Source organism: Ornithodoros turicata, chromosome 9 (genome assembly GCF_037126465.1).
Source record: "Ornithodoros turicata isolate Travis chromosome 9, ASM3712646v1, whole genome shotgun sequence".
NCBI classification, from domain to species: Eukaryota; Metazoa; Arthropoda; class Arachnida; order Ixodida; family Argasidae; genus Ornithodoros; species Ornithodoros turicata.
This window is the reverse complement of record NC_088209.1, coordinates 5694314-5715551: the sequence shown is the minus strand read 5'-3', so window position 1 is coordinate 5715551 and position 21238 is coordinate 5694314. Positions and strand designations below refer to the sequence as shown.

The following is a 21238-nucleotide window of genomic DNA, read 5'->3' as shown; positions in this document are numbered from 1 at the left end:
AGACATGTCCGTACCATCCGAGAGCCAGGCAGATAACTTAATAATGATGCTTTGTTCCTCCTGAATAAAGCCAGACAACTGTCCCCCTTGCGGCTACTCTCTGAACTAATTGAATCGCAAAATGATTAAGAATCGTCCTAGCTCTACTCCCATTCAGGGTAGCACTATCGACATCGTCAAGACAAGAATGTTCCTCGTCAAAAAGAAAAAAATGCAGCACTACATGTACAAGGAAAGCATGACAGAACAGGTCTGGGCATGTCAAGACATTGCTTAACGACCACTGTCACACCAGGAAAACTCGCATGTTTGTCGTATGGCAAGGGGGGGAAGTGAAGAGAAGCACTTGAACAAAGCAGAAAACCAGTATCAAACTATTTCTAAACACACACTCCTCTTATTCAAAAACAATGCTCATCGTAATCCCTCCAGGACAATGCACACCATCGACCGACCTCCCATTTTCTGCCGCTGAACGATTCTACAGTAATGGTCACTGCATTGTTAGAGACACTTGAAACACTGTGCGACGTCATCACATCCTGTCTGAAGAAGGCAGCGGCAAAGAAAAACACTCCTATTATTTATTGAATCGCAAGGTTATTTCCTTTTCCCGACTCTTAATGATGTTCACTTTTACAGTAAAATTCAACAAAAAAGCGCCGTGTATATTGCGATTTTCACTCCAAAGATTTATCATGGTACTTTCAATCATTAGACTCACAACACCAGTAAACTACCACTGCTTTTTAAAATTATAATAATTGAGGCACTGGAACACTCAACATCATCACCAGGCTTATGTAATACATGACGCTTTCTATGCTCGTATACTCGTCTGAGGCTATTCCTGCGAGCAAAAGGGCGGGAAAGCCTGGGGGCAAAGTTCCATTCGCGCTCGATGGAGGACTAGACAGAAGATATATGATGTGATTGCATTCCTACTATATTAATGATTATTGCATTGCAGTTTAGAAAGACTATCACAAAAAGTCCGTACTATGCTCAACTATAATTTAGGAGCCTTAAAATTCTGCTTTCTATGGAAACTATAATCGTCCTGTTACTTGGATCACTATCAATCAAGCGCCCATATTTTTTCTGTCTTCCTCTATTTCTGCATTGTCATGCAGTGAAGCAGGCTCGCATCCAAAATAATTAATTTACACTGAGGGTGGCGTGCTAGGAATTGCTGTCCTGCGCTGAGATGCAAGCATTTCTGCACTAATACCGATAACTGCGAACAGCTGACTTCTTCAACAGACCGAGCTCCTAATGACATCTAACAAACAAAAACATACAAACACTCTTCTCACGAATTCGTCTTTACCATGCTGCTTTCTTCTGCGTAAAATCGGTGCAAAATGGAAAGGACAATAAAAAATTTTGCGCACTTGTGCTGGAATTGCTTTGACTTCAAAAATTGAAGCATACGCTAATAAACTAAGAAAAAGACACCCATTTCTGCCATCAGATAATTCTTGCATAATACTACATACACAGCTACATTGTCCCTGAGTAAAGAACGCACAGGACAAGGGCACAGAAATTATTTTAAGCGAGCAGGGAAAAGGCTTAAAACGGAGCGCTCAGGAATAATAGCAGTTACCACACATCGCTACGAAACTCAACGGCTAACACATGATAACAACAAGATACTAGCGGCGGGTAAAATTGTAACTAGAAAGGAACTGCTAAACAAGCCCCAACATGCCATAATGACGTCACAAAACAGGGAAAAAGCACAGGCGCGCGCTCGCACACAGCAGCTCAGAAATGCACAAGGAGAGGTGCTTTATAGGAATTTCTCCTCCATGCTCAGATAACAGCATTTCTGCACAAATACTTATAACTGCAAACAGCTTACTCCTTCAACATATCCAGCAAGTGAATACTGACACTCAACAACAAAAAAGCAAACAACAAACAAATTCAATTCTCATGAACTCAGCTCTGCCAAGCGGCTTTCTTCTGCTCTACCTAGCTGCTGTCTGTTTTCCCTCATCTACATTCTGAGTAAAAACAGTGATAGAAGAAAACAGCCCTGAAAAATTACACGCACTTATGCTCCAATAGCTGCAACTGCAAGAAACAGTAGCGCATGCTAATAAACTGAGAAAAAGGCGCTCACTTCTGCTATCAGAAAATTATTGCATAACGCGATACACACAGCTGCGTTGTCCCCCCGTAAAGAAAGCACAGGACAAAGCTATACACAAATTCCCTTACGCGATCAGGGAAAATCACTTCTACTCGGGCAGCAGAATGCGATGTACGCTGAATTTTTATGGGTGAAAATTGCAAGCCACTGCTGAGCAATTACACACACACACACGCAAACAGGACACCACATCCAACACACGATGGGGAAAGAGCTTAAAACGCAGCGCTCAGAAATAAACGTAGCGTTACCGCACACCGCTACGAAGCTCAACGGCTAACACAACATGACAACAACAAGATATTAGCGAAGGGTAAAAATTGCAGCAAGAAAGACACTACAGAACAAGTCCAGACATACGACATCGCGTACAAAATACTACTCATCGAGGAAAAGGCCTAAGTCTGCGACAGAAAGTCATAGAACATATACAAATTCATTTTTCTATTTCGCATAAACTAAACGCAGTTTCCTATTTCCTGCATGGAAAGCGACGCACAGATTTTCTTAGGGTGCAGAGACATATTGGAATTTCTACTCCATGCTTAGATACCAGCATTTTGCTCAAAAACCCGTGACTGCAAAATTAAGCACTTCATAAACATATCGACCACCCAACAAAATTAAGCAAACAACCCCATTTCCACTGATAGAACACTATTTAGCTTCTACCGAGAGGCTTTTTCTGCGTAGAAGTAGAGAAAATGAGAAAAGAGCACCGAAAAATCACACGCACTTTTGCCTGCATAGCTATGAGAAAAAAATAAAATAACGAGGCACACGCTAATAAACGGGGACAAAGACACCCATTTCAGCTATCAGATAATTATGGCATAATGCTAAATGCACAATTGCATTGTCCCTGCGTAGAGAAAGCACAGAAAAAGGACATACAGATTATCTTAAGCGAGCAGGGAAAGTCACTTCTACTCGGACAGCATAATACCATAAAGTGTGAAATTTTGCAAAGGAAACGTAGCTTGAACAGCGCTACGAATGTGACAGACACATACTAACAAACAAACAAACACACCTATTCCTTTCTACTGATAGAATTGGAGCTAAAGTCTTGAACCACACTACAAGAACAAAGCACACTGCTTCAGGACAGCATATCAAGTGCACCACAACAGGAGCGGCGTCGGCCACTCATAAAACAGCCTGCCCAAAACAAGGACTTCACCAGGTTCGCGAGGCAATTCCACTAAACACGCTCAGCCTATCCTACAGATAGCTATGCAAACGCGCTTACCCTTATTTTTTTACCCCAATATTTCACGCAATAGTGCATAAATTTATCGCTCGTGCCACACGAAAAGGCCCACACAAAGAACTTATTGTCAAGAGGGGTCCCAGCTTCACAAACGAGGACGCACACTGTCACATTGTTTGTAGCTACATCGAGTGTAAACCCAAAGTCAATTCACAACCACATAAATTCATATTATTCCTCAGGTCAATAATTATCCTACCATCGTCAAAACGCGGTACAGACATATATACGTGTACGAATGCGAAATAATGGAACCAAACGCGAACCAAAAAAAAAAAAGAAAACAATGCGTGTTCGCTATATACATTCAAGAGAAAATAGTGCCGTGCATCTACGCTGCAATTGCTGTACAGAAGGGAATTGACTTCTTTTTTATTTATTTCCTAGCACCCATATTTTTGCAAGAATGCTATAGAGTGAAACGGGTAAATGTGAAAATCATTCGCTACACACTGTAGCTCGAAAACCAACGCTACGACTAGGTACTGTGTCTGGGTACTCTGACGCCCCAGTCATCATCCCGCAACAGAGTTGTTTTTTTACCTTCTTGTGTCTATGGCAAGCACCACACTGAACACCGCAAACCTCCAGCAGTGGTTCCATCCTACCCCCTAACCCGGAGCGCAATGCGCTACAGGCACGCCTCGTTAGGTACCGGTTACCGTATGCGTGAGTGCCGAAGCTTGAAGGGACCTGGGCACCCTCAGTAGCCTATATTGGCGTATCGGATGGATCATATACTGAAATACAATTTGCGTGGGGCATACTCGGTAAGTGTAGTAGCGCAGAAAACGCCTGTAACGGTGGCGGGAATTCGTCTTTGCAATCAGAACGTATGCCTGCAACGATTAAAGGACGCCATCTAAATTCCTGACATCCTTCGCTGTCAAATACTGTGTTTTTTAATAAAGTTATTGTTTTAATGCGATCAACTGCTGAGAGGAGCTCTGAAACCAGTATAATTTTTCTTTAAAAAAAATAAAAATAAAACGCCATTTTCAACCCCACATTCCCAGTTCAAATGGGGTGTAAAAAAGGCATATAGGACGTAAACACCTCTTTCGACACCTCACTTTACACCCTTAATGACCGACATGGGATGAAACGTGGTGTATTTCGATAGTGCACCTTTGTAATGCTCTTTTACATGATTTACTTTGTTTGCGGGGTAGAAAATGGTATTTTTATAAAAATACGTCTATTTTTAGCGAAAACGGTGTAAAATGATTTTCTGTGCACTGAGTTTCAGTAGAACGTATGTCTTTGCGTCTGTAATGTATAGTGTTGGTGGTTCTGCGCACGCGCAAGACATAAGCCGAGCTTTACGCATTGCTCACAACCACCACGTTATCCCTTTCGGACACAAAAGCGGCAGCATACGCCTTACTAAAACTCACTACTATCACGAAGAACGACACTGACGTGTTCTACGTGATGGATGTGACCCCGAAATTGCCCTGCCTGCTTTTTTTTTTTTGTATTCATCTTGATCCTCCTCGTGGTCGAGGATATGTTGCAGGCCCTTATTAGCTAGCCACATCGTCTCTTAACGAGTTCAACAATGACCTGTGCCAATTATTCTTCTCGACAGGGAGAGACGATATTGTAACGTGCTTTCATTGCGGCTACGAGCAATGTCACTGGGATGGTGATGACGCCCCGGCTGTCGAGCACGCTCGATGGAACCCGGACTGCGTGTTCGTCAGAATCTTGCTCGGTGACGAACACGTTCGTTCCATTAAACAAATGCACCAAGCACTAATTTCTCAGGTGGGTTTCTTTGTCCTGACATACACTCTTAATTACCCTTAGGTACCCTTTATTGTAACTTTTAGCAATGTGTAACCTTTATGTAGACGTAGATTTCGAAATATCGTAGAGGTTACACGTTCGATACCTCTATTTAGAGGTTACACCCTTAACTCGGTACCCTTTATTGTAACTTTTAGCAATGTGTAACCTTTATATAGACGTAGATTTCCAAATATCGTAGAGGTTACACGTCCGATACCTCTATTTAGAGGTTAAACACGACTTGTAACGTGACACTGGAGGAGCAATAGAGGTTACTTCAGTGTTCAATGGAAATTCAATCGTCGTAACTTATAAATGTACCCTTTATAGGAACGTTGTAACTTCTAAACGAATTCCGCGTTTGAATTTCCTTCGTTTGTTGTTCTTGTTCCTTTGCAAGGTAACCTGTATAAAAGGTACTGCTCAAAAGTCACTGTGTTCTCGTTCAAGCCGCACATTCAATCATTCGGTACGAGAGTGTCGGATCAGTGTGCGTTACGTTATTGTATCTCTGCGTTTGTACGAACTGCGTTTTGTGTTCAGAACTGTGAAGAATGCACAAGAGTCAAGTGACGGATCTTTATCAGGGTATTTCTACGGTATGTTCACTAGAAAGTTTACGTGGTTACATTTTTGCTGGACAGTCTAGGAACTCTAATCACAGCACAGTCTGTCTCTCTAACACGGTTCAACACAGTGTGTACGAGTGTGTCTTACGTCCGTTATTTGCTTAGTCCTTTGTCATCCTTGTGTTTTACTTCTTCGTGTGATTCTGATTAACCATAGCCACGTCGCTGATGTGTCACTCTGACATATCAGAAAGGAATAGAAATGTTTTCGGCGTACTGGAGAGGAAGTTGCAACAACGTAAGGACTGCAAAGAGTATACCTCCTTGAAACAATGTCGTCCACCACAGCTGAAGTGTTGGTATTGTGACGTCCTCGTGCTCTTGCCTGAGCTGTAGTTCCAGGTTTGCCAATTAAATAATACATATGCTCCAGTTGCAATTATTTCTTGCTTTCATTTGTTGTGCATGTGAATATGTACATGTAGTGATCACTCACTTTTCGCCACTGGATGCCCTTAGATGAATTACGTATATTATAGCTATATGTTTCGAGTGACAGTATGCGTTCTGCACTGATGAGAGCTCATTTTGAGTACCATTTGTTCTGTAGCGTCTGTGAAGAGGCGAGCGTAGACAGCCATGGCCGGCGAAACTAACTTCTACGTCGGTGTGGCGGTTAGGAGACAGTAACCTCTATTTATAGGTGATCTGTGTAACGTTTATAGAGGGTATTGCACATAGGTTACAAGGTAACTTCTGAAATAGAGGGTAAAAATTTTGAAATTTTTACCCTTTACTAGAAGGTACCAGGTTTAGAGTGTACAGAAGCGCCAATGCCCGTTCTCACAGACGTGGGTCCATTTTAAGCCGACCAAGGTCCGTCAATGACATTTTTTTAAATTTCAGTTAGAACAATATATGTTGGAAACGACCTTCAGTGAAGACGAAAGCAGGTCCCTGAAGCTTCCTACGATCAGCTAGTCCACAGATGGAGAGGGGGTAAGGTGGCGCCGTCTTCGCGAAGTGATTTTTTCTCGCAACTTTGCATTCTTACTGGCACCATTTCGTTCGCGTCACAACTCTCGTAAAGTCTGGGCATTCTAGTATACCTGTCCGCAGTTTAAACGTCGCACTTTAAAGGGACGGTGAAGAAAAAATGCCGAAATTAGCAGAAATGGCAAAAATTGCATATTTTTAGCCCTCATAACTCCTCGACGGCAAGTCACATATCCGTAAATAAAGTAAATTGTTAAGTCTTTGCTCCATCGTTCAACATATAGAAGACCATTCTACCCCGTTTCGTTGCCGAAACAGATGTCAGTAAAGTTAGATGAGAGAAGAAAATTGCCGATGTTTGGTATGGCGTACCACAAAATTATTGGAATAAGTATTGCAGAGGCTGGGGTATGCCGTACCAAACATCGGCAATTTTCCGCTCTCACCTAACTTTACTCACATCTGTTTCGGCAACGAAACGGGGTATAATAGTGTTCTACATATTGAACGATAGAGGAAAGAAGGAAAGATTGCACATTAAAAAGATACGTCATTTACGGATATCTGACCTGCTGTCAAGGAGCTATGAGCATTATAAAATGTGCAATTTTTGCTGTACCTGCTAATTTTGGCACTTTTTCTTCAGCGTCCCTTTAAAGTGTGACCGTTTGAACTCCGTACAGGTACACTAGAGCGCCCAGAATTTACGTGTGCCAACTATGAGGGTTGTGAAGCGACCGAAATAGCGTCAGCAAGGCTGCAAAGTCATGAGAAAAAATCACGTCGGGAAGACGGTGCCACTTTACCCCCTCTCCATCTCTGGACAGGTTGATCGTAGGAAGCTCCGCGCACCTGCTTTTGTCTTCACTTAAGGTCGTGTCCAACATATATTTTTTTCACTGAAATCAAAAATATCATTGGCGGACCTTGGTCTTTTTGAAATGGAATTACCCACCTGTTATCAGCGCCACGTAGACGATAACACTCCGACAAACTGCAGCGCTGTTACGGCTGTTTAGTTCAACAACGTGTGAGAGCCAATCTGTTCAATTCGGCCTCACCGTCATTGTCATGAGCCAGCAGTGACGCCGCTACATGCTTATAAGCGCGCGCCACGTGCTGTTGTGCGTTCTTTCATCGTACGACGTTCATCATACGTCGTTAGTCTGTTGGATCCTCGCTTTAGCTCATTCGGCCCTTCATCACCCAAATTGCTGATACCAGAGTGCTAGTGAACTGTCTGTGTGTTATCCAAATGCCGTATTCCTGAATCTTATTTTGAGTTTTATTTTATATTTATGAATACTGCAGGCTCCTGGCCCAAGCAGGAGTGGAAAAACTAAAGAAAAATACATTGCATTTGTAATAATCATATGTCGAGACAGCACAGATATTAAACAATCAATACTGAGTCCGTATAATATATGCAGAGCAAGCAGAGCAGCCAGAGCCATAGGATACCAGCCACACACGATAACCACCAACTACGTTAAGAAGTATTCTCTTGGCAAGGCGTTCCATTCGTGAACAGTTTTAGGAAAATATGAATGCTTGAAGGATTGAGTTCTGCAGAAAAATGGTTCAAGTTTATGTATGTGTGTAGATCGCAGTGGTCGGCTTTGCCTTTGTGAAATGTAATCATCAGGATTTAAAAGAAGTTTGCGGTTATAGAGCATGTGCAAGAATCTCAGCCTATGTTCTTTCCTTCTTTCCGCTAACGTCGAAAGCCCCGATCTAGCAAGAAGTTCAGAAACCGAGCGTCTCCGATCATAAGAACTGTGCACGAAGCGAATGGCAAGGCGTTGAACCCTTTCGAGCTTCGCAATATCAACTTTAGTATATGGATCCCAAACTATTGACGCATATTCTAGTTTTGGTCTGATGAGTGTTTTGTATGCATTTAGCTTAACATCAGTCGGTGCTTCCTTAAGTTTCCGGCGCATAAAGTACAGCTTTCTTAATGCCTTTGAACATATCTTTTCAATATGGCTCGTCCACTTTAATGTACTAGTCAGAGTTACTCCCAAGTACTCATACTCAGAAACCTCAGTAATCGGCACACCCCCCAATGTGTACACAAACCTTTCTGGAGTCCTTTTACGAGTTATAGGCATACATACAGTTTTCTCAGAGTTCAACGTCATGCCCCACTCGGTACACCACAGCAAGATTTGGTCCAATCCCTTATTTAGTCTTTCCTGATCTCTTTTATCGTTCACAGTTGTAAACATGACACAGTCATCCGCGAAGAGCTTAATACTCACGCCGGGTTCGACACTCTCAACAATATCATTAATGTACACTAAAAAGAGTAGTGGTCCCAGGACAGAGCCTTGGGGTACACCGGAGCTTACTTCTAAATTATCTGACACTGATCCTCTTACATCTACGAACTGCTTCCTGTCTGTTAGATATGCCCTAACCCATGCCGCCAAATATGATGGGATACCCAAGCTTGTTAACTTCCGCAGTAGTTTAGAATGGACCACCGTGTCAAAGGCCTTCGTAAAGTCGAGAAACACCATGTCAACCTGGCCGCCGTTATCTAGCACTTCCAAACAATTATGAACTGTGGTCACAAGTTGTGTTACTGTTGAAACTCCTTTCCGAAAGCCATGTTGCTCTTGTGAAAGTAAGTCATTCGTTTCTAAGAATTCACGGATAACACTTGCAATTATATGTTCAATGAGTTTACAACTACAGCAGGTCAAAGAAATTGGCCTATAGTTTGAGACACATTGAGGGTCACCTTTTTTGTGCACAGGGATTACGCGTGCCATTACCCAGTCCTGGGGCACGGATGATGTGAACAAAGACGCCTCAAAAATTACTTGCAAGTACTTTGCAATGACATCCGCATACCTTTTAAGGAAAAAATTGGCTATGCCATCCGGCCCCACTGCCTTTTTTTCCTTTAGTCGCAACAACATATTAAGCACACCCTGGTAAGATACAATGTTATCACTTGGTGGAATAACATTAACATGCTCAAATACTTGATCCTGTACATCGAAATTGAAAACAGACTGAAAGTACTTGTTACAATGTTCCGCTATTTCCTTGCTATCAGTAACTACACGGGAATCAACCCTCAAGGCTTCAATACCATGTTTTTTTCAGATAAGAAGCGCCAAAACCTGGATGGCTCATTCGTCATGAAATCCCGAAGCACATGCGTGTAATACTCCACCCTGGACTCATTTATTTTTACAGTTTGACAGAGTTTGGCAGATAGCCAGGGACATCGGGTCCATCACCAGCGTTAACACCTTTCTTCACCCCTTTCCCTTGGTCTATCTTGCCTCACAAACGTTGCGTTTATGGCAGTGTAAGCGTTAAAGATCGTACCCATGTGAACCAATATCGTCCGTATAAAGGAAACTAACTAGTGCAGACTAGGAGAAACAGTTGTGTATTTTGGGCAGAAATCCGAACCTCTTTTTTTCGATGAAAGATGAAAGTCACTGAAAAGGTTAGCCAGCTGTAGGCTTGTCCCTTCTATGTTGTTCCAGCCTCAGAACATCAGTTTCTCTCATGTTCTCTCATGTCTCTTTTTTTCGTTCGGTTCGGGTTCATGTTCAGGCGTATTAGGTCGGTTCGGGTTGAGCTCCGCAGCAGTGCAAAATACCGGTTCGAACCGGTTCGAGAAAGTGAATTTTGAGCAGGGCGCCATGGGTTAAAGCAAGCACATCCTTACATGTACCGGCACTGTTCAGTGCCAGTCCTTGTCCTTTTATTCTCTGTCCTTGTCCTACCCAGCACTGGGGTTTTTTAATTGTTTTTAATTCAACATCCTTACGATTCTCAACTAACAAATGTACTGTTGTTGTTGTTGCCGACGCAGCGGTGGTCCACAGCAGCACCACGTGTTACAGACCTACATTTCAGGCGCAATACACTTCCTTTCCTATCCTATCCCTTTCCCCAGTGAAAGGGAGTTCCTGTTGCAATGATTATAAGCACCTTCCATGTGGCATGTCAGCAAAGTTGTTGAAAGTGAGCGCTCGCTGTTGTGCCTGTCTTCTGTTTGTCCCGTTCTTAGCGCTTTTACGCCATGAAAGTACTTCAAGTATTCACCATTACTGATTAGCGGTACTGGACATTATGTGCAAACGCTTTGTAGAGCAGCAGTAAAGAGCCACTTCATGTACCGGCTTGCTGTCGACGAGACACCGATAAAATGGAGGCAATTACTTAACCATTATCTATCTGACCGATCTTTCAGCGACTAGCGGAAGAGAGGCGCACTGGCGACGCGGTGGCCGAAACAAGGACTCTCGAACTGATGTCTCTGTACGCATCTTCCAACCCTGTTCTATCAGAAGCCGTGAGCCGTGACATGGTTGAGCTGGCAATCCGTCACCGGATCAACACAGCAAGAAATATTGATGTGAAGAACGAAGATGACTTAATAAATGCTCTGGCAGATGTCACTAGGCTACCTAAAACCACCGGAGGCAGGGAAATGTCGGGTATGTATGACAATAATTTGTGCTCTGGACAACGCTATTCAACGTTCCGTCCAAGACTCAAAACATTCCTGCACTAAGCAATGCGTGGTATAATAGTCTGCCACTCACGTGACTAGTAATAGATTTGTCAGTTTAAATTCCGTCTCGTAAAGTAGTACCCGAGACACTGTGCCCGTCTAAGCGTCAGGTACTGAACAAGCGCTGTAGGACATAATTCCGTCTTGTTGGACCGATGGCAAATTAATTCAGTTCAAAGGGGTTTAAAACTAAATATTCAGAGCATAAATGAAGATGCGAACCGACTTGAACACAAAAAATGAAAGGCAGCTGGGCTCGTCATGAACTGGGAATAGTCATAATCATAGGTCGGCATTTTTCGTAATATTCATTCAACATCACATCATGTCCGGCCTTACCCCACAGCCCATAAAATGACATCACCATCACAGCCTACCACATCATAACCCAACATTCGGCATCACCATCACAGCTCATCACATCATAACCCATCATTCAACATCACCATCACAGCTCATCACATCATAACCCATCATTCAACATCAACATCACAGCTCGTCACATGATTGCCCATCATTCAACATCAACATTACATCTCATCAGATCATTACCAACATTCGACATCACACCCCATGACATCATTACTCATCATTTGACATCACAGTCCATTATATTATAGGTCAGAATTCAACTCCTGAACTCGTTCGTAGTTCAATTTTATTGTGTATGGTTGGCTTTGAATCTGAACGTTATGAGACTGAGGGCCTTGCGTACTGCGCATGCTTGCGTTTCAGCGACGGCTTGGTTTCGGGGTATTGACGATCGTGCGACCCGACTCCTAGGCAGATGCCATTTTTTAGGTGGCGGCCGTTTACAGTGACATTCGTAAATTAAGCAGGTGTTATGTTGTTTGTGATGCCGCAATGGTGGGCGGGGCTTGGCGGATCGCCTGCCCACTGCCCGGAGCAAGCCTTGGTGGGGCGGGGTGGCGATAGGCTGTACTGAAACCGTGAATGCGAATACCAGATGCGTAGGGTGAGGATTGGCGAGTGGCGTGGCGGCTAGTATGCGGCTATCCCAGGCTCCAACAGCTCCCCATAGAGCCCATAGTTTGAGATAACTCACACAACACTGGGCACACGACCAATTAAATTGTGACGTGGTGGATATTATGCAAAACCAGTCGGCCAATCAGGAGCCTCCATGCCTGGCTGGCTTTTCGGTCGGTCCTGGCTACCATCGACTTCTCCTGGATTTCAGGCCTGCCGCCGTTACTCGGTATTCAAAATAACTAAAGCGATTTTGGGGTAAAATAAAGATTTATTTGATACAAAGCACTAATTCAAAGATCTGATACATGGGTGCACTGTGCGTACAAAGTCCACTGCGTTGCTGACACACTGGGACAAAGTTCGAACACGAAGCAGAACGAGCCGAACGAGCACACCGTTCAACTCCTATTATCGAGCCAGTCTCATGAGTGCGTACCATTTCATGATGAGCATCTTCTTTCGCTGCCTGCGGTGCATCCATCATAGCGAAGTGAAAAGCGCTTGTGTGGCACGTAATCCTGTCTTTGTTGACAGCCCTCGAAGTCCAACGGCGCTCGAACTTGTTCTTCACGCTCCAACTCATGAAGCATTCCGGTACCGCAGTTGACAAATTGTTCGTGGGATAATAGTTGTGTCCAGAAACAGCACAACACGCGTAGACTCACAAGGACGAACTAATAAACTCGCGAACGTATTTCTGCAAACTGTTCTGTCGATAGACACCACCGAACACAGGAGGACAACGTGCCGGCCACGCTATTTCGAAACTACGCTGAAACGGCCGAGACGCTGTACGCACATGCGCGCTAAATAATGCGATTTCAAAACGTTCTCGACCAATCGAAGCGCGCGCACAGTCTAGGCCAATGGGCTTGCAACATGGTGTATGGGCGCAGTGGTACATACTCTACAGCCGCGTCCGCGGGTACCTGAGGAGGACTGGCTATCCTACTAGTTTGCGGGTTGTTGCGCAACGCGCCGATCGACTACGATATTGTGAAGAAGATCGCAATCATCCCCATCGCTCTGACCATCGCGCGAGACCGTGCCCAATTCATTCGGGTCTCGGCTTCCGTCCTTTCCGGCTGTCATTAAAAACCGCTCCTCCATTGGCTACACCTGTCTCAGTTTTCTGCCTAACAATATAGTTACACTCGAAAAGGCATAGGAGGTCTTGGCCTTGGCCTCCGCTGGCTTTATGGTAACAACTTTCTTGGTTCTGCACTGCTGCTTATAGAGCTGGCATGTTTCAGTCTTCTGCTACGTATGTGGAAGGTGGTGGTTGTGTGTGCATGTGTGTGTGTGTGTGTGTGTGTGTGGGGGGGGTGATGAAACTGCTCGTCGGCACTCGGTAGTCTGCCACGCTGCACTGGGCAATGACCGGGATTCCATGGCGGGACGGAGGCATGTGCCAATAGAGGGTGCAGGGGAGAATAGTGACTTCGACCCTGTTTTTCTGCGCCCGTTGAGATCTCCATTTTTTTTCTTTGCCTGTTCGAGTGTTTTTTTATCTATACCACTTGGTCATGGTTTGGCCGATTAGGGGATTCTATAGTGCAGATAAATGAATGTTTCGTAGGTTACGGCATATACGGGAAATACTCGCACAATGCTTATTTTGGCATATTTCTTCCTGCTCCAATTGCCTTTGTGCGTGCGTGCGTGTGTGTGCGCGCGTGTTTTGCTGTATTTCTAGATGGACTGGTGTAACAGCTTCCTGATCCTTTCCCATTGAAGACTTTACTGGCTTCGGGAATGCCTTATGTCCTCTTACGCGAGAATTTGCTGCATGGCGTCTGAGTCTAGTAGGCCGTACTCTGCTTCTTCAATTTCTGTATACAGTTAGGAAAACTGCAGCGTTCGCACTGCCGGCCTCGGTTGCTCTGTTGGTAACGTGTTCACTTGCTGAGCTCACGATCGCGGGTTCAATCCTGATCGAGAACGGTAGCAATGTGGGAAAAATAAACATTGCTTCCAGCACCGACGTGTTAAATATTTCTGGGGCACGTCTAAATACCCCAGGTGGTCGAAATTATTAGTAGTCCTACCCAGCGGCAGGTACAGCATCTCGTCACACAAATGGGCTGACTCACGATGCGCGTAAATTCACTCCCAATTATATTATTATTCAATGTGCACTGTGGCACAGTGCCAAAAGGCGACGATGTCTGAGGTGCATACCTTCTTTGTTGTATACTTTCACACCAAAAGCGAGGAAAAACAATACTTCAACCTTTCTAATGAATATTTTGAGGTGCATAATTAGAGCATATATTTTCATGCATAGCTGTATGCATACTTCTGGAGTTTTGAGTGCATATTTATCAGAGCTCATTTATTGATTATCGATGGGTCGCTGTTCACGTATCGCCGAACCTCCCAACTGAATCCGTGACCACAGTTACATCCTATTGCAACAACTAATGCAATCGGCCTTGTCTTGTGGATTTTCGCTGCAATGTGTGCACTGGCGAAATACCTCAAGGACATACGTACTGCAATAATCTTTTAAATCATTCAGGTTTCCACCTATGTTTCCTCCCCCTTACACCCCCAAATGGCTTTTTCCCCTTCGTTATGATTCATTGGCTCGCACTGTGGCATTGAGGAGTGGTCAGTCACACTCCTACACTCAGAGAAAAATCTATACCTTTAGAGGTATAGATCGCCTGCTCAATAACTTAGCCCTTCTTAGGTATTATTTTATACCCCACTTACAGGTATAATAAAATAGTCCTCAACAAAGGGCTATATGCCATATTTTTAGGGGTACAGCTGTGAGAGTCTGCAAGAGTACCATCATGGTATTAAATCACACCTAGGCATAGGCATTTTTAGAGGAGGAAACTAGAAAAATCACCTTTGGAGGGAAGAAAAGTCTGACATACACACACAAACGTACTACAAACACACGCAAACGCATATGGTTGTGAAGTAGAAAGCAAAGCTCGTGTACATTATTCCCCATGTAAAAAAGAAAAAGAAAATATGGAGTTAAAAACTAAAGAAAATTTTCGAGGAGCAGGATCGCTCCGCGCAGTCATCAAGTGTGTATCACGATGTATCGTATAGCCAACTGTAGGATACATCACGATGTATCGCGAGATAGACATTTACAGAGCAACAAATACTGATATACCGGTGTCAACTTGACAACCTGTGGAGCAGCTTTCGTCTGGTACGCAACCCTAAGGGTGAGGACATCTAGATTCAACATTCCAGCAATACAGATGTTATACAGCCATAAACTAACCATGTGGATTCAGATAGTACTGTACGGATGTCTGTGTTTCTTAATTAAATATCCGTTTAACTCAGTTGATACCGTCTCAAGAAAAAATAATAATGATGTGATACAGCACGTTGCGGAAGTAAAGGTATAAAAAACCATAAAGGTATAAAGAAACAAGGTATAGCAGCCTCATCTATACCGTGAAAGGCATAGCCTGGTGATCTATATTCCTGGTACCGGATATAAACGCGTGGTGATGAGGTATAAATATGGTATATTAGCCCTCCTTTCATACCTCTCATACCTCTTTCATACCCTTCAGAAGGGTTGGAGGTATAAATAGGAAATTTGTACCTTTTCTATACCCTCCAAAGGTATATATCTGAAGCAGAAGGTATAAAAGAGGTAAAAGAGCACATTATTGTACCTTATTTATATCTTTTTTTCTAACAGTGTAGGTGTATATCGCTAGCTGAGCGACCCCTGGTTTGCCAATTCTTAACGATGCGCAGCTACCAAGAGCTGACGAGCCGCAAACACGGCGAAACACGTGCCCTCTGGTGCTGTCGCATCGTTCCATGAGTATCTGTCTCTCTGCGTGCAGCCATAGAAGCCATCTTAATCTGCAATTTTTAATTTCAAATATGTCTAGTGTCATTTACTTGTTTCTTCAAGTCCTCCGAGACCATTTTCATGCTCTGGTAGACGAGAAGTTTTCTACGTTTACGGCAGCATATACCGATGGCGCATCCCGACACAAGTGCGCCTCAGCATTCGTCATATAAATCCGAAGGCGTAGTGCACGGAAGACGCCTTTCACATCCAACCTCCTCCACAGCTGCGGAACTCTATGCCATCCTTTTCTTTCTACAACGCATCCCTGATTTTACACCGCGGGAATGGGCAGTCTTCACAGACTCCAAATCTGCACTTCAAGCAATTGAAAATTCCGGCATACGAGGCCCATCCGCACCCCTCGTCACAGATGTGTTAATGGCTTACCCCACTACCTACGCAGCAGGCCACAGGCTAGTTCTCCAATGGGTTTCAGCCTATTGTGGTGTCGTGGGGAACGAGCAGGCCGACAGCGCCGCAGAAGCAGCACTCTCGTATCGGAAACGGACCAGTATTGTTCTGCTGAGAGGAGACCGCCGTTCAATTCTGCGACGCCTAGTAACACCCGTGGCTTCCCGCCAATGGACGACCGACATTCTTGCCCCCTCTATGTTGAGCAGGGTTGATCCAACGCTCGCTTTCCGCATGCCACGAAACCTCTCGTCAAGATGCTGCATTAATCCACCGAATGCGCCTCGATGTGGCCTTTACAGCTCAGTGGCGTTACCGCTTGAGACAAGTTGACTCTCCCACCTGCTGCCACTGTGGTGTTCTTGAGGATCTGGAGCATATTCTTCTTCATTGCTCCCACTACCAACCTTTCCGAACCACACTCTCCGAGTCTCTTCGTCAGCTGGACACTCGCCCCTTGTCCCTATCGAAATTGCGTAGTCTCTGGCGTAGTCCAGCGCAGCAACGCTCTGCTCTCAAAGCTCTTCTGACATTTCTAAACGCCATCGGACAATGGGGTAGAGTATCGCCTGTGGCGATGAACCTCCCCACTCTCCAAAGCCAAAAATAAAGTTGTTGTTAGTTGTTTCTTTAATAGCCTTTTTTTCTCGTCATTATAATTCACTGGCTTGCACTGTGGCATTGAGGAGTGCTCAGTCACCCTCCCAGGTGTATATCGCTCGCTGAGTGACCCCTGGTTTGCCAATCCCGAACGATGCGCAGCTACCCAGCCGCCTGACGAGCCGCAAACACGGCGAAACACGTGTCCTCTGGCGCTGTCGCATCGTTCCATCAGTATCTGTTTCACTGCGTGCAGCCATAGAAGCCATCTTAATATGTAATTTTGAATTTCAAACACTTCTAGTGTCATCTACCTGTTTATTTAATGGCTTTTTTTCTCTTCATTATAATTCACTGGCTTGCACTGTGACATTGAGGAGAACTCAGTCACCCTCCCAAGTGTATATCTGTCGCTGAGCGACCCCTGGTTTGCCAATTCCGATTGATGCGCAGCTACCTAGAGCTGACGAGCCTCAAACACGGCGAAACACGTGTCCTCTGGTGCTATCGCATCGTTCCATGAATATTTGTTTCTCTGCGTACAGCCACAGAAGCTATCTTATATAAACCCCTTTTTTGTTACTTCCCCTACTTTCGTCTTCTGTCTCCCATTTATTTCAACTATAGTTACGTAGCCGTCCGATCCAACTCCAACTTTTCAAGATATATATATATATATATAGAAGCCATTTTAATCTGTAAGTTTGAATTTCAAACACGTCTAGCATCATTTACTTATTATTTTTTAATGGCTTTTACCCCTCTTTATATATATATATATATATATATATATATATATATACCACGCAGCTACCCAGAGCTGACGATCCGCACACACGGCGAAATACGTATCCTGTGGTGCTGTCGCACCGTTCCATGAGTATCTGCTTCTCTGCGTGCAGCCATAGAAGCCATCTTCATCTGTTTTTTTTTAATTGGAGGTTTACGTCGCGAGACAACTGAGATCATGAGCGACGCGAGATCTTAATCTGCAATTTTGAATTTCAAACACGTCTAGTGTAATATACTTGTTTATTTAATGGCTTTTTTTCCTGCATTATATATATATATATATATAGGTCAAAGAGGTAAATATATCAGAAGTAAGTAAGTAAGTAAAATCATAAGACGTGGACGACAGATTTTAGGAAAGTTAAAAATAAACTAATTTATTTAATGGGTAATTTAACACACAGATTATAAAATAACAGTCAACGTTTCGACAGCACTGTCGAAACGTCGACTGTTCTTTTATGATCTGTGTGTGAAATTATCCATTAAATTTAGTTTGTTAACTTTCTTTGTTTGTTAACTTTGTTTTGTTAACTTTCCTGTAATCTGTCGTCGATGTCTTATTATTTTGCTTCGATATATATATAAGTTCAAAAAAGACGCGGAAACAGATTTTAGGGAAGTTAGGGAGACGTTAAAAAGTAAAATGGGCAAGGGGTCGACGTTTCGACAGTGGCATTGTATTCGTCAGGACAAAAGATGCGTAGCTGGTTACACATTACTTAAATGGGTTCGCTGCCACCACGGGTTCGCTGGTACGCTGCCACGGTTCGGGTCACCAAATGTAGAGGAGGTGGTGTCCCTCTACATGAGTCCTGACCGGCGATGATGGAATGTCCCAGCGGGCAGATGTGCGTGGCATCACGCTAGGACAGTGCCGGTAGAACTGCCTGCCAGGCGCAGTGGCGCGCGCCAGCAGAGGCACGTCGTTGTCATCGTCGTCCACGGGCCGCCACAGTCTTGTATTCTGCCATCGTCGTTCCAGGGCAGCTGCCTCCTGAGGGGTATGCCACACTGAATCCGTAACAGCAGTCACGTTAGGTCGGCGTGATGGTAGGAGCCGCCGAAGTCGTGGAAGCAGGTCCAGCAGGTGTCGGCTGATCATCCGAACTCCCTCGAAGTTTGAATGGAGGCCGTCAGCTGCAAGAACCTGGGTTGGTCGTCGTCGGTGGAATCCGTAGTCCAGGTAGCAGAGGTCTGTCGAGTTCCGGCAAAGCTGATCCAGTCGGCGGTTGAAGTCGAAGGCCCGCGGGTTGCACTGGAACTCCCTTCGCCTGTCAATGAAATGGCGGCGCCTGTTATGAGAGCGAGGGAGCACTAACGTACAAAGCGTCATTTCAATTCCACCACGGGCCCGGATCTTGTTGAGGAGTCGCTGGTAGTGGGAGAATGTCTCCTGGGGGTCCAAAAGTGGCATATGGGTGGTTCCACATTGTAGAACCACGACACACACAGTTGGTGGCAGCAAGTCTACTACCTCCAGGAAATCCATGATCTTTCCTCTGCTGCGGGATACAAACATCGTTGGCATCAGTCGAGACAAGGGATTAAAATGATGATGTAAGTATTGAGTCGCCAAGAACAGCAATAAGGGGGGCAAGAGAGGGGTACTTCCTGACAATCCGTCCTTGTCTTGCGGCGGCCATTGTGGGAACGTAGGTTGAGGTAAAAGGATTATCAAACGGCCACGAAGTTTTACAGAAGTTCAAAAAAAGACGCGGAAACAGATTTTAGGGAAGTTACAAACACTAGTTTATTTCATAGGGAGACGTTAAAAATGTAAAATGGGCAAGGGGTCGACGTTTCGACAGTGGCACTGTCTTCGTCAGGACAAAAGATGCGTAGCTGGTTACACATTACTCAAATAGGTTTCGTACATGACGTCATAATCGGTACGGGCATGCCACAGGCGTTTATCAGTGAGTCAGATTCGGGAAGATTCCAGAAGGCCAAGTCATTCGCCCGTCAAGGTTCCTCATTCGGTCAGGTCCATTTCCACCTAGCTTAGTTGACGACGCACTAAACAAAGCCCGCAAAGCAGATCGCAAAGCTCTGTTCCAAAACCACAAACGCATGTTAGATAATGGTTCCGTAAACCTCATCTTAACATTTAGCAGCAATATTCCAAGCGTTAACAGTATACTAAACCGTCACCATAGTATCCTTCTCCAATCGGAGCAGCGCATCCAGGAAACGGCTGTCACCCGTGCGATGGTCGCAGGTGTCAAATATGCAAATTAATACAAAGCACCCAAGTACTTAAAAGTACTAATTCCAATTTTTCGGTCAAAATTAATGGCGACTTCGACTGTAATTCTTCTAACGTCGTTTATGTCATTCAGTGCGGCATGTGCCAAGCACAATACGTAGGTCAGACTAAAACATCATTTCGCATCAGGTTCAACAACCACCGATCTGACGTTACAAAAAAGCCAAACCTCCCGGTCTCTCGCTATTTCAAACAACCAGGTCATTCACTAAATAATGTGTCACTTTTTATTTTCCAGTCAAATTTTAGCTCAGATCGGTGCAGGGAACAACGCGAATCTTATCTCATTTACAAATTCCAATCAACCATTAACGAAGATCTGGGAGCACTTTCAACGGTAAGAAATCTGGCCGCCTAGATAAGCTACACTTTTCGTTTCTTCCCTGTCCTTTTTTTCTTCAGCAAAGTTTGAAGCAGCGCTCACCCTGCCCCGGAATTTTCCTCAAAGCGGACAGTGACCTACTGCGAATGACGTCACCCTGACCGAATGACGAACCTTGACGGGCGAATCTGACTCCCTGACAAATGCCTGTGGCGTGCCCGTACCGATTATCATACTGCAGATGTTGGGACGCGGAAGACAGGGACTGAAGGAAGCACACAAACACAAGCGTCACTCGCAACTAATATGTATTGCAGGCAAAAGAATGCTTTTAAAACCAAGAGCAGCATTCAGGGACACCCCCTCTGAAACCCGGCTTGACCTGATAGCAGAGGACAACGCAAGGAAGCTAAGTTTACAGGGCGGTGCGTGAGTACGTGAGGAGGAACAGATCTGTGCAGGGAGAGGAGGATATATCTGAGGCGAACAATTCCCTTTTCGCGCCCCGACCTGATAACAACACCAATAACACGCCCGGGAGCATTCGCATAAGATAAAGAATAAGACGTGATGTATAACTGTGGGAACGAGCATGAGACTTTCCAGATATCGGGAGATTGCCGGATGAAATTGGCAGGTTGGCGCCTGTGATAGCCTTCTGG

The 21238-nt window shown here is 44.5% G+C and overlaps 1 protein-coding gene across 1 annotated transcript in view; it reads left to right on the top strand.

The window, feature by feature from the left end:
- The window catches only part of LOC135368068 (baculoviral IAP repeat-containing protein 2-like), an 81260-nt gene that overhangs the window by 10959 nt on the left and 49063 nt on the right, over window positions 1-21238 (top strand). The window contains exons 3-4 of the mRNA XM_064601142.1: window positions 5026-5204; window positions 11019-11265. Coding sequence (XP_064457212.1) covers window positions 5026-5204; window positions 11019-11265 — 426 coding nt within the window. The remainder of the gene's footprint in view (window positions 1-5025; window positions 5205-11018; window positions 11266-21238) is intronic.